At 56.1% G+C, this 12,224-nt stretch overlaps 1 protein-coding gene across 1 annotated transcript in view; it reads right to left on the minus strand.

Annotated features, from left to right (window-relative positions):
• Positions 1 to 12,224, minus strand: part of ARHGAP23 (Rho GTPase activating protein 23) — a 62,074-nt gene that overhangs the window by 32,251 nt on the left and 17,599 nt on the right. Inside the window, 5 exon segments of the mRNA XM_084984509.1 lie at positions 501 to 622; positions 1,457 to 1,587; positions 1,869 to 1,930; positions 3,237 to 3,557; positions 9,964 to 10,107. Of these exon segments, the coding sequence (XP_084840635.1) occupies positions 501 to 622; positions 1,457 to 1,587; positions 1,869 to 1,930; positions 3,237 to 3,557; positions 9,964 to 10,107 (780 nt within the window).

The raw sequence follows: 12,224 nt of genomic DNA on the forward strand, positions 1-12,224 counted from the left end.
GCAAAGCCAGGATTTGAACCCACATCCTCATGGACACTAGTTGGGTTCACTTCCGCTGAGCCACGACGGGAACTCCTACAGAGTATAACCTTTAACAATTGTGAATCATTGTACTGAATACCTGCAACTGATACAATATTGTACAGCAACTATATATGCTTCAACATATGAAAAAAAAAAAGCCAACATTCTCCACCAATGGGCCAGAGGAGGTGGGGAGGGCAAGCTAGGAGCAGTGCAAGGCAGAACCCACGGGCACGGGTACAAAGGCCTTCGCCACCTCCAGTCTGGGGGCTGGAAATAGCACGAAAGCCTGGCCATAGTCTGAGGAGCACCAGCTGGGCGTCAGGGATTCTGGGCTCTGTCTCAGCTCTGCGGCTCCCTCCCTGGGCCGTGTGCCCAACTGTGGCAGCAAAACGAGGTGCAGAGCGGGTTCCAAAGTGCCTCGCTGCCTCGTTCGCCCCACTTCCCTGCTGGCTCTGGAGTGTGCTGGAACCCACCTGGTTCTCCGTGGCTGGCTGGCACTCCTCCAGCCGGACCCCAAATGCCCTGGGCGCTGCCTTCTTGTTCTTCTTGATGATGTTGATGCCCCAGGGGGTTTTGGGGGTGGCGGCACTGTCATCTGGGGTTGGGAGAGGCAGAGAGAGCCGGGGTGAGCTGGGGGCCCTGGGAGGGGCAGCAACCGCACTTGCTCACACACACACCCCCTTCGCATTCCCACACTGGACACACGGGGACCCTGTGAGAGAAGCAACTGGGATGCTGAGGGCTGATGGGAAATTACACCCCAACAGAGAAGGCCAAAGAGGGGAGGGTATTTACCCTGGAGAAAAGAGGCCTCAGAGTAGAGTCAGGACTTTTGTGTGGCCCCAAAGAAGTGGCTTCAGAGTAAAGTCAGGACTTCTGTGTGGACCCCTTTTTAACAAGGTGGCGGCCATAGATTCTAGTTCAACCAAAGGAAGAACGTTCTAAGAGCCAAACATGTGCGATGATGGGAGTTCCTGTTGTGACTCAGCGGGACCAGTATCCATGAGGACACAGGCTATAGCTCTGACTCAACCCCTAGCCTGGGAACTTCCATATACTATGGGTGTGGCCCTAAAAAAAGGCAAAAAAATTGTGTGAAGATGAAAAAGGCTGCCTGCAGAGAGGATGAGCTTCCTTCTCCCGAAGGGGCACAAGCAGAGACTGAAGGACCACCCGGATGTCACAGAAAGAAAGACATCAAGTTCCAGGCCCTTCCAGCCCTGAGGCTCAGAGAGCCCCCAGACCCTCACAGGTGTACACACACAGACAGACACACAAGGATAACCGAGATGCACAGCCACAGACCCACACACAGCCCAACACACACACACACACACACGCCCTCCGCTCCCATGTAGACCCACAGGCTGACCCCCCACCCTCCTACACACATGCGTGCACGCCACCCCCTCAGCAGCCGCCTTCCTACCCTTGCTCCCTGCAGGCTGGTCCTGAGTCCTGAGGCCTCGTGCCGTACTCTGTTTGAGGAACTCAGACTTGAGGCCCCCCAGGCCACGAGAGCCTTTTGGGGAGGCATCGGCTTTGGGCCCAGAGCTATGGCTGTGTAGGAAGAGGGGAGAGGAGAGGTCTTCATGGGGGGGTGACCAGCATGCCCCCTGCCCTGGCCTCCCACCACTTCAGACTTCCCCTCCAGCCCTGAGGCCACCCCTGCATGCCCTTCGGGGGACTGGAGGCCTTAACGCCCCTGCCACCCTCCTGGCCTCCAGCAGAGGGCGTTTCGGGGGTGGCCCTCCGGCCTGGAGGTGAGCCAGGAAGATGACCTCTGCCCAGGGTGTCCCCCACCCCACGGCCAGGGCTGCTCCATGAAGGCTGGGCCTCACCTCACTTTGCGGTAATCATTAAGCTTCTTGCTGATCAGAGCTTGGTTGGCACAGCCGGGGTCCTGGAGGAGAAGGGAAGAGAAAGCAGACCCCATCAGTGCCTATGGCCAGCCCACCCAGGGCTTCTCCCTGGCCCCTGCCTCGGCCTCGCCTCCCCTCTCCTCCATCTGCCAGCTGGAGGATACAGACCCTGGAGCAAGAAACACCAGGGCTGGACTCCCGAGCAACCCCTCACCAGCTGTGTGACCTTGGGTAATCCGCTTAGCCTCTCTGAGCCTCAGTCTCCTGGGCAGTAACAGGGGGAGATAACATGGCAACCTCAGGGTTGGGCTGCAGAATTCTGCACATAGCACTGATGGTGGTCCTGGCAAGGGACAGATGAGGTACCCAAGAGGGGCAGCTCTTGCAATAATGAAGGTGACTTGGGACCTCCCCAGCCCCGATCGTGCCCTGTTGGAGACAGCACAGCCAGTCCCCCTAGAAAAGGGCTCCAGGTGCCAGGTACTTTCAGCCCAGCAGTGAGGAGAAACAATGTACTGAGGAGCAGGGCCTGGCTCAATGAGACCTCGTGTCCTCAGCATGCCCTAGCACCCCTGTCCCCGTGGCCAGAGCAGGTGCACATCTGGACCAGGGCCCAAGCCTACCATCCTCTTGGGGGAGACCAGCCCCCAAGCTCAAGACCCCTACATAACTCTGTGCAGGTGTGTGAAAGTACCTTTGTGGGGGGCACCTGGCAGAGGGGGTGAGCAGAGGCAGAAACCCCAGCCCAGGCCCCTGGTGTGCAGCTGTGGCTGCCCAGGAGGGGGCGCCATTGAAAAATTTCCTGAAGTCTCTGCCAAAGCCCTTGGCTCAGCCCCCGCTGCCCGCTGCCAAAGGCCAATCCTCTTGGCCTGCTCCCAAGGTCAATGTGTTTGTGCCCCTGCAGACAGGCCAGCTCTGTCAGAGGCGCCAGCCACGGTTCTGGCCCGGGGGCACCTCATTCTGTAATACGCTGCACAGGAGACCCCTGACTCTGGAACCTCCAGCAAGAAGAGCCTGAGCTTGGCTTGGAGCTGACCTCTGGGCCAGAGCCTGCCCAAGGCAGACATAACAACATGAGAATAATAATTATCATTCCCCCAGCTATTCTGGTTCCTGCCAGTCATGAAACCCTGAGGATGCCAAGTCCTCTGTGAGCCACTGTCCCACGCATCCTCCCTTCACACCAAACCCTAGGTGGGCACGGTTGTCCAGTGTCCCCCGGTTACCCCATCTCACACAATATGGGACTGAGGCTCAGAGCAGCGAAGGGAGAAGCCCGGCAGGTGAAGGGCGCCCGGGGCCTGCGCCCGCCCTCCCCGGCCCGGCTGGGGCCGGCCCGGCCCTCACCTCGCCCTCGGCCCTGCTGTTCTCCCGGATCGCTCTGATCCAGCCCAGCATGTCATCCCGGTCCTCAGCCTGAAAGAGATATTCACAGAAGTCAGCGGTGGTCAGCCGGAACACGTGCCTCCTCTTGGTCTCGCTGTAGGAGATGTCCACCAGGCAGGAGCCGATGCAGACGGGCGCCGCCTCGTCCTCACCTGCGACGGCCGCCGCCGCCCCCGCCGCCGCCGCCGGCCCGGGCTCCCGCCGCTCCTTGCTCAGCGAGAGGGAGCGCGCCCGCAGCGCGGCGTACACCCGCTTCCACTGGCGCAGGCCGCCGCCCGCTTTCTGCAGGGAGACAGGGGAGGGGGGAGAGAGGGGAGGGGAGGGGTGAGAGGCCAGGCCTGCCCTCCCCGCCCCCAGGGCCCCAGGGGGGGCCTAGAAGCTGCCGACAGGGGACAGCAGTGGGGACCCCACCCATTGCCCGCCAGGAGCCCCCTGCTCCACTCCTGCAGGCACCTGGGGCAGCCTCCACGGTCCCCCCAGTCTCTCAGCCCTCACCTGCCTGGACACCTCTACCCGGCGCTCTCGATGCCCCCAGAGGGTCCCCAACCTTCTCTGTAAATGCTAGCTAGCATATTGAGGAGTTCCCCAGTTGAAGATTAAGGATCTGGCTTTGTCACCACGGCAGACTGGATCCTTGCTGTAGCACAGGTTTGATCCCTGGCCTGAGAACTCCCACATGCCACAGTCACAGCCAGATAAATAAATAAATAAAATGCTAACATATTTAAATGCTGGCATCGATACTCCTCTGGGGTCGGCAATGCCCCAGACAACCGGCAGGGGGGGCTCCAAAGGGCAAACAGCCCCCCACCCTACCACCACCATCACCAAACATGATCCACCTTACATTAAGTAAAATCCTTCTAAGCCATCACCGGTCCACCTACTTATTGCTCCCCTTCATGGCAAAACTAATCAAGGATTGCCAACCAGGGCTTCCCTTCATGGCGCAGCAAACGAATCTGACTAGGAACCATGAGGTTGCAGGTTTGATCCCTGGCCTCGCTCAGTGGGTTAAGGATCTGGCGTTGCCATGAGCTGTGGTGTAGGCCAGTGGCTGTAGCTCCGATTGGACCCCTAGCCTGGAAACATTTATATGTTTCGGGTGCAACCCTAAAAATCAAAAAAATAAAAAAAATTGCCAACCACACTTGCTCTCCCCTCTCTCTGGCCTCTCACTCAGGATAACTTAGCAACCCCTTCCCAGGAAGCTGCTCGTCAGGGCACCCAGTCCCCATGCTGCTAAAGTCAGTGGTGGCTTCTGGGCCCTTCTCAGTCCTTGGCACAGCCTCTTGCCTGCAGTCACTCCTTCCCTCTTGGCATCCAGAACCCTATGGTCGTTGGTTTTCCTCCTAATTCCGCTGGTGACTTCCCTGGTTCCCCCCACTCCCAACATCCTCTGCACTAGCGGTTCTCAACTAGGGCGAAGTGCCACCAGGGGATATTTGCCTAGAGACACTTTCGGTTGTTTAGCTGGGGAGAGGGCAAGGAGGCTGCTAAGCATGCCAGATGCCCAGGACAATCCCTCAGCAAAGAGTCATCTGGCCCAAAATGTCAACAGAGCTGAGCTTGAGTCCCTTCCCTGAAAGAGGGGGGAGGTCCAGAACTTTGTCCTGAGCCCTCCTCCCTCTGCATACCTCTCCCACGATGCTGTCCATGCCTGTGGCTTTGAAGCCTGTCTGTCTGCTGATAGTGATGGCCAGATATACCCCCGGCCCAGCCTCTCTGGTACCTCCCGCTGTCTGCTCAGTGTCCCCACCTGCCTGTCCCACGGGCATTGCAGATGCTCTTTGCTCACCATGTGGCACTTGACTTTCCCCATCAGACCTGTTCTCCACCTCCACCCTTATCTTTTCCAGCTCGATACATCCACCCAGTTTCCCTTGACTCCTCTCTGTTCCTCATCCTAGACATGCAATCCATCAGGAAGCCGCAACTGCTCTGCTCCCAAAATATTACTTGACTCCCTCTTTCCTGCCACCGTCTTGTCCACACCATCAGCACCTCTTGCCTGGATAACTGCACAAACCTCCCCAGGTTCCACTCTCCCGTCTGCAAGCCATTCTCCACGCAGCGGCTGCAGCAAGCATTTGAAAATGCATACAAGGCATTCCCGTCATGGATCATCAGAAATGAATCTGACTAGCATCCATGAGGACGCAGGTTCGATCCCTGGTTTCGCCCAGTGGGTTAAGGATCGGCATTGCCATGAGCAGTGGTGTAGGTGGCAGACGAGACTCAGATCCTGTGTTGCTGTGGCTGTGGCATAGACGGCAGCTACAGCTCCAATTCAACCCCTAGCCTGGGAACTGCCACATGCCATGAGAACAGCCCTAAAAAGACAAAAAAGAGAGAGAGAGAGAAATATCCACGAGATTCTGTCTCTCTCCGGCTTAGCACCTCTCATGGCTTCCCATTACCCCTGGAATCAAATCTAGGGTCTTTTTTGATCGGGTCCCTCCCTCTCCTAACCACCTTCTCTTCCTCTTTCTCACAATGGTGAGCGAGCCACAGGGAGCTTTGCCAGTGAATGAGCCAAGCCCTTCCTCTCCCCGGGGTCTTCACATTTGCTGTGCCTTCTGCCCAGAGCCCCTGCTCTCGCTTCTTCATGTGGCTGCCTTCTTCTCACCCTTAAGGTTTGAGCTCAACTGTCATCAATGTCACCTCCTGGAGTTCTCGTTGTGGCTCAGCAGGTTATGAACCCAACTAGTATCCATGAGGACGAGGGTTCGATCCCTGGCCTCACCCAGTGGATTAAGGATCCAGCATTGCTGTCAGCTGTGGTGTAGGTCACATATACGGCTTGGATCCCACATTGCTGTGGCTGTGGTGTAGGCCGGCAGCTACAGCTATGATTTGACCCCTAGCCTGGGAACGTCCATATGCCACAGGTGTGGCCCTAAAAAACAAAACATAAAAATAAAATTAAAATTAAATAAATTTTTTCTTTTTTTTTTTTTTTTTTTTGTCTTTTTGCCTTTCCTTGAGCCCATCCCGCAGCACATGGAGGTTCCCAGGCTAGGGGTCTAATCGGAGCTGTAGCCACCAGCCTACACCAGAGCCACAGCAACGCAGGATCTGAGCCGTGTCTGTGACCTACACCACAGCTCATGGCAACGCCAGATCCTTAACCCACTGAGCAAAGCCAGGGATCAAACCTGAAACCTCATGGTTCCCAGTTGGATTCGTTAACCACTGCACCACGACAGGAATTCCAATAAAAATTTTTTTAATTGAAAAAAAAAAATCACCTCCTCAGCAAGGCCATCTCTAAGCACTTTTCCCTGTCACGGCAGCTCCCCCCTTCCTCCCAGCTCAAAGGCAACCACATCACCCTGTTCATCTTCCCTGAGTGCTCACTGCAATCTCGGGGTCCTGGCTGTAGGAGGCTTTCTCCAGTAGGTGGAAAATTCCTGGGGCAGGGAGCTCGACTGCCCTCTCAGCTCCATACTCCAGAGCCTGGAGCCATGCTGGTTCACGTATCAATATTCACTCATCAATATTTACTGAATCAATGAATCAATCATCCTTGGAGCACCCTGCAGGATCTTCCCCATCAAAGTCGGGGCTCCTTTCTTCAGGCTCATGGCCCCCTTCCTATGCCACACCCAGCAAGAGCCTCTGTTCTCAAAGCCAATCAGATGAGGAAACTTCAGGGCTGGCAGGTGAACACTCCAGGTCTGGCCATGAACCTTTGCCCATCACCTTAGATCTGCCGGACACAGGACAAGGACATTCAGAGCAGGAGACAAGCTTAGTGTCAGCCTGAGGTGGTGAGGAGGGTGCCACTTTGAGACTGAACCAGCGAGGTGACCTTGGACAAGTCAGGCCCCCTCCCCCACCGCCTCACTAAGGCCTGCTGGTAAAACAGGTGATCGAGGTCACATCCAGCTCAAAGGCTGGGTCTGTGGCTGCAGGGACGTGTCACACCCACCCAGCCCGTCCTCTGCCTGACAGTCAGTGGTCTCTGAAAGAGGCTGGGGGCTGGAGGGTGGAGGAGGCTGGACTCGCTGGAGCATACATTTGGCTGGTGATCAGGACCCTGGACAGACCCAGGGCCTGAAGCTGACCTCAGGCTCCATCTCCTGACTCCCTGGCCACAAGGGACTAGGATGGGAGTGGAAGGTCCTCTCCTCTCCTTGCCCAGGACACTGTGGCTGGGCTGCCACAGGCTGCCCAGAGCTGGGGGACAGGCTACAAGGCAGGCAGGAGTCAGGAGTTCTCCCCAGGCCCTCGGAGGGGCTCAAGCCTTGCGTTGGAAGGGTCTGTCCACACCTGGCTCCTCCTCCCTGGTCTCCATCCCGCACTTCCTCCTGAGGCCCAGCTGTGTCCCCACACCCATGGCTGCAGGTGCGTCCACACTGATAGACAAATGCCCTCCCCAGGTGGGCCTCCCTTGGAGCCTTTGTCGCCAGGACACCTCCACCAGGATGAGTCCCAGGGGCCTCAGACTCCACAAGGCCCCCAAGGAACCTCTTGGCTTCCTCTCCCCAAACCTGCCCCTCCAGTGCCCTGTGGCTCAGGGGAGGGTCCCATCATTCACCGTCCCCACAGCCCAAGCTGGGACCCCAGGAACCAGCACTGCCTCCTCCACCCTCCCTCATGGCCCAGCCATCAGCGAGCCCAGGCTTGCCCTCCCCTTAAATCTCGCTAAATTGTACCCTCCTCTGGAGCCCCCATGCCACAACCTGATCAGGCCCCACCCACCTGGCTCACCTGGACAACAGCAATGGCACCGTCTCCTCCTCTCACAGATGTAACAGTTCCCTCCTGGGCTCACCTCCCACCCCTGAGACTTTAAATCCCCGCAAAGGCTTAGCCTGAGTGATGGGCTGCTCGGCCGCCCGATTCCTCACCTCGCTTTTTTCTCCTGCCCCTGGCTCCCAGCTGCCCAGCACCCACTCCCACCTTTCTCCCAGACTGCCCTCCCTCCCTGCTCTGTGGATCCCCACACACCCTTCCAGACACCCCCCTACCCTGCTGAGGTCAGGGTCATATGCTCCCCTGAACTCCCCTATCATAACTGGTAACTGTTATGTAAGATGTGCTTTCTCTGCTCAGCATGAACCCCAGCAGGGCAGGACTGGCCTGGCTCCCTCACCACTGAATCCCTGCAACCTCATCGGAGAACTGGAGCCGGGCAGGCCATTGGTCACTATCCGCGGGCTGGACGAGAGCACAGACGGGCACAAACCCTGCCTGGATTCCACACCCCACTTCACCCTCACACCGGCCCCATCTTAACAGATCAGAAAAGTGAGGCTTAGAAGTTAAGGGGGTGGAGCTCCCGCTGTGGTGCCAGGGGATCGGCAGCATTTTGGAAGCGCTGGCACTCAGGTTCGATTCCCGGCCCAGCACAGTGGGTTAAGGATCTGGCGTTGCTGTAGCCTCGGCTTAGGTCGCGACTGCAGCTCGGATCTGATCCCTGGTCCAGGAACTCCATATGCCGCAGGGTGGCCAAATATGAAAAAAATAAAGAAACGAAGAAAGAAAGAAAGAAAGAGGACGAGAAAAGAGAAAAAAGAAGTCAAGGGGGTTGCCCAAAGCCTTATCCTTGATAAGTGGCTGGGCAGACAATCTAAGTCTGTCTGACTTTAAAGCTTATGTTCTTTCCAGGTCCAAGACCCCTGGAAGGCAGGGTAGAAAATTCAAATAAGAGAGATAAGCAGAAGAGCAGCTCCCTGGGGCCAGGCACCGGGTAGACTCTTTTGCTGAGATGGCATTTAATCCTGAGCCAGGGAGTGTGATGCAGGGTTATGATTAGCTCCATTTACAGACGAGGAAACTGAGTCATAGACAGGCGAGCCGCCCGAGCTCCCTGGAGTCATGGCACAGACAAGAGCCCAGCCCAGGCTCACGGTAACTGCTCTGCTCTGCTTTGCCTGGGCTGCTGGGAGGGACGGCGGCAGCCGGGCTCCCTCCTCCCCACTCTTCCGAGGCCCAGGGTGCTGTCTAGATCTGGAGATTCATACTCCGTGGGCCCAGGGGGCCCTGCCTTCTCCCCTTGGGATGCTGCTAATCTCCCTGCCCCACCCGAGCCCCCTTCATCTCTCATCTGGATCTTCGTGGCCGCCCTTAGATGGTCTTCTGGCCTCACTCTCGCCCTAATTCACTCACAATGAAGCTAATGGAAAAGGCTTCAGGGGCTTTTAGTTGCCCTTGGCAGAATGACTGGAACCTTGGAGTTCCCTGGTGGCCAAGTGGTTAAGAATCTGCAGCTGTCAACTGCTGTGGCTCAGGTTCGATCCCTGGCACAGGAACTTCCTCAAAAAAGACTAAAACCTTTTCTGGCCTTGAAAAAGGCTGACCTCTGCTTTCTTTAGGGGCCTCAGCCCCCGCTAAAAGAATCACCCTGGCCTTGCTCTCTCATTGTCCATGAGCCCCAGTGGTCATGCTGGGAGTGATCTGCCAGCCAGGAATCAGCCATGCGATGGCGCTGTCAGAATTCCAAGCGCAATGTCATCAGATCCAGCCCAGAGCAAAGACCGCCTCTCTAGTTAATTCTTTTTCATCCGTTCTTTAGGTCCCCCAGGAAGTTGCTTCTAGCATCTAACCTCTGGCCCTCATGCTGCCACCTCAGCTGGTTCTCCTCAGCTCCAGAGGCTGTGGGATGGGCGAAGGGAAATCTGGAGAATTCTGCTGGAGCCAGCTTCCGTCCACCTCCAGCTCATTCCTCCAGCCATCTTACCTTCCCCTTCTTGGTGAGGACCTGCTTATAATACAACCAGCCTTCTCTCCTGATATCGCTGAAGGGGGCATCTGAGAGGTCAGAGGTGGAGTGTCGCTTGGAAGGAGCATCAGCATCTTCAGAAGTACCCCAGCTGTCCAAGGACTGCAGAGAGACAACAGAGGGCAATTTAGGGTGGCTCCCACAGTGCCAGCATCTCAGAAATCCCATGGACCACTCGCAGACACACGGGCCTGGCGTGTGCCTTTGCCACGGGGCTCTGCTGTGCTGTGTGGCCTCCTGGGCCTTGCTTGCCCTCTCTGAATCACTTGTGTTGAGGTCAGGAGATGTGTGTGATGGGGAAGCCAGAAAGGAGGAAAGGCTGTGACCTGCAGGCCACATGCCTCACCACGTGTCACTTTAGAGACTTGAAGGAATTAAGGAAACAGAGGAAGTGATCGTGCCTGCATGGAGTTACACCAACACGGGAAGTGGGAACATCAACAAAGCCCGAGTCGGTGGAGCAGGGAGTCATGTCCACAAGGAGTTAAACAGAGGAAGTGATCGTATCAGCAGGACTGCAGCAGTAGAGGTGACAGGTCAGGGGAGAGTTAAATAAGCAGAGGAAGTGATGAGGAATAAGCCAGGTGACAGTGTCATCAGGGGTTAAATGAACCAAAGATACTGAGGGTTTGACATCAAGATGCCTTTTCCAGCCCGTCCAATAATCAGAACCAATCCCGTGTCTCCCCAGGTCCTGAGGCTAGAAGCTTGGGCCTCTCCATCACTCTCAACCCTGGCCCCTCCCTTTCCAGGGCATCCCCAGTCCCCTGAAGACACGATGCAAATACTCCCCAGTGAGGGCCCTGTCCAGATACCCAGAGGGGTCAGGCAGTGAACAAACAAATGAAATCCCTGCCCTTATGGAGCTTACATTCTATTTTTTGGGGGGGGTGTCTTTTTAGGGCCACACCCGCGGCATATGGAGGTTCCCAGGATAGGGGTCGAATCGGAGCTGTAGCCACCGGCCTACACCACAGCCACAACAATGTAGGCTCTGAGTCTCGTCTGTGACTTACACCACAGCTCACAGCAACGCCAGATCCTTAACCCACTGAGGGAGGCCAGGGATCAAACCTGTGTCTTCATAGATGCTAGTCGGGTTCGCTAACTGCTGAGCCACGACGGGAGCTCCAGGGCTTACGGTCTCATGGGGAGACACGTAAGAAAGGAAATGGATACATACGTTGTATAATACGAGAAGTGCAAGGCGAAAGCAAAGTGGTGACGGTGGCATGAAATGTCAGGAGTAAAGGTATGTGGAACAGAGGTACATGCAACGACTAGTCAACAGGGACCTTCTGTGCAGCACAGAGAACGCTACCCAGTATTCTGTGATCATCTATGTGAGAAAAGAATCCGAGAGAGAATGGATGTGTGTATGTGTGTGATTGGGTCACTTTGTTGTACAGCAGAAATTATCACAATCTTGTAAATTAACTATATTTCATTTTTTTTGGTCTTTTTGCCATTTCTTGGGCCGCTCCCGTGGCATATGGAGGTTCCCAGGCTAGGGGTCGAATCAGAGCTGTAGCTGCCAGCCTACGCCAGAGCCACAGCAACACGGGATCTGAGCCCCGTCTACAACCTACACCACAGCTCACTGCAACGCCGGCCGGATCGTTAACCCACTGAGCAAGGGCAGGGACCGAACCCTCAACCTCATGGTTCCTAGTCGGATTCATTAACCACTGCGCCACAACGGGAACTCCCTAATTAACTATATTTCAATAAAACATTACAAAAAAGAAGAAGAAGAAGAAGGAGGAGTTCCCGTTGTGGCTCAGCAGAAATGAGCCCGACTAGTATCCATGAGGACGCAGGTTCAATCCCTGGCCTCACTCAGTGGGTTAAGGATCTGGTGTTGCTGGAAGCTGTGGTGTAGGTCACAGATGTGGCCCGGATCCCTCGTTGCTATGGCAGTGGAGTAGGCCGGCTGCTGTAGCTCTGATTCGACTCCTAGCCTGGGAACCTCCATGCCCAGGATGCAGCTCCTAAAAAAAACAAAAAGGGAAAAAAAAAAAAAAAAGAAGTAGGGAGTTCCCGTCGTGGCTCAGTGGTTAAGGAATCTGACTAGGAACCATGAGGTTGTGGGTTCGATCCCTGGCCTTGCTCACTGGGTTAAGGATCCAGCGTTGCCATGAGCTGTGGTGTAGGTCGCAGACACAGCTCGGATCCCTCATTGCTGTGGCTCTGGCGTAGGCCGGCAGCTACAAGCTCCA

This window comes from Sus scrofa, chromosome 12 (assembly GCF_054392235.1).
Source record: "Sus scrofa isolate SSC_HxYL_T2T_F1_AM1 chromosome 12, Sscrofa_HxYL_maternal_Yorkshire_Landrace_v2.0, whole genome shotgun sequence".
NCBI classification, from domain to species: domain Eukaryota; kingdom Metazoa; phylum Chordata; class Mammalia; order Artiodactyla; family Suidae; genus Sus; species Sus scrofa.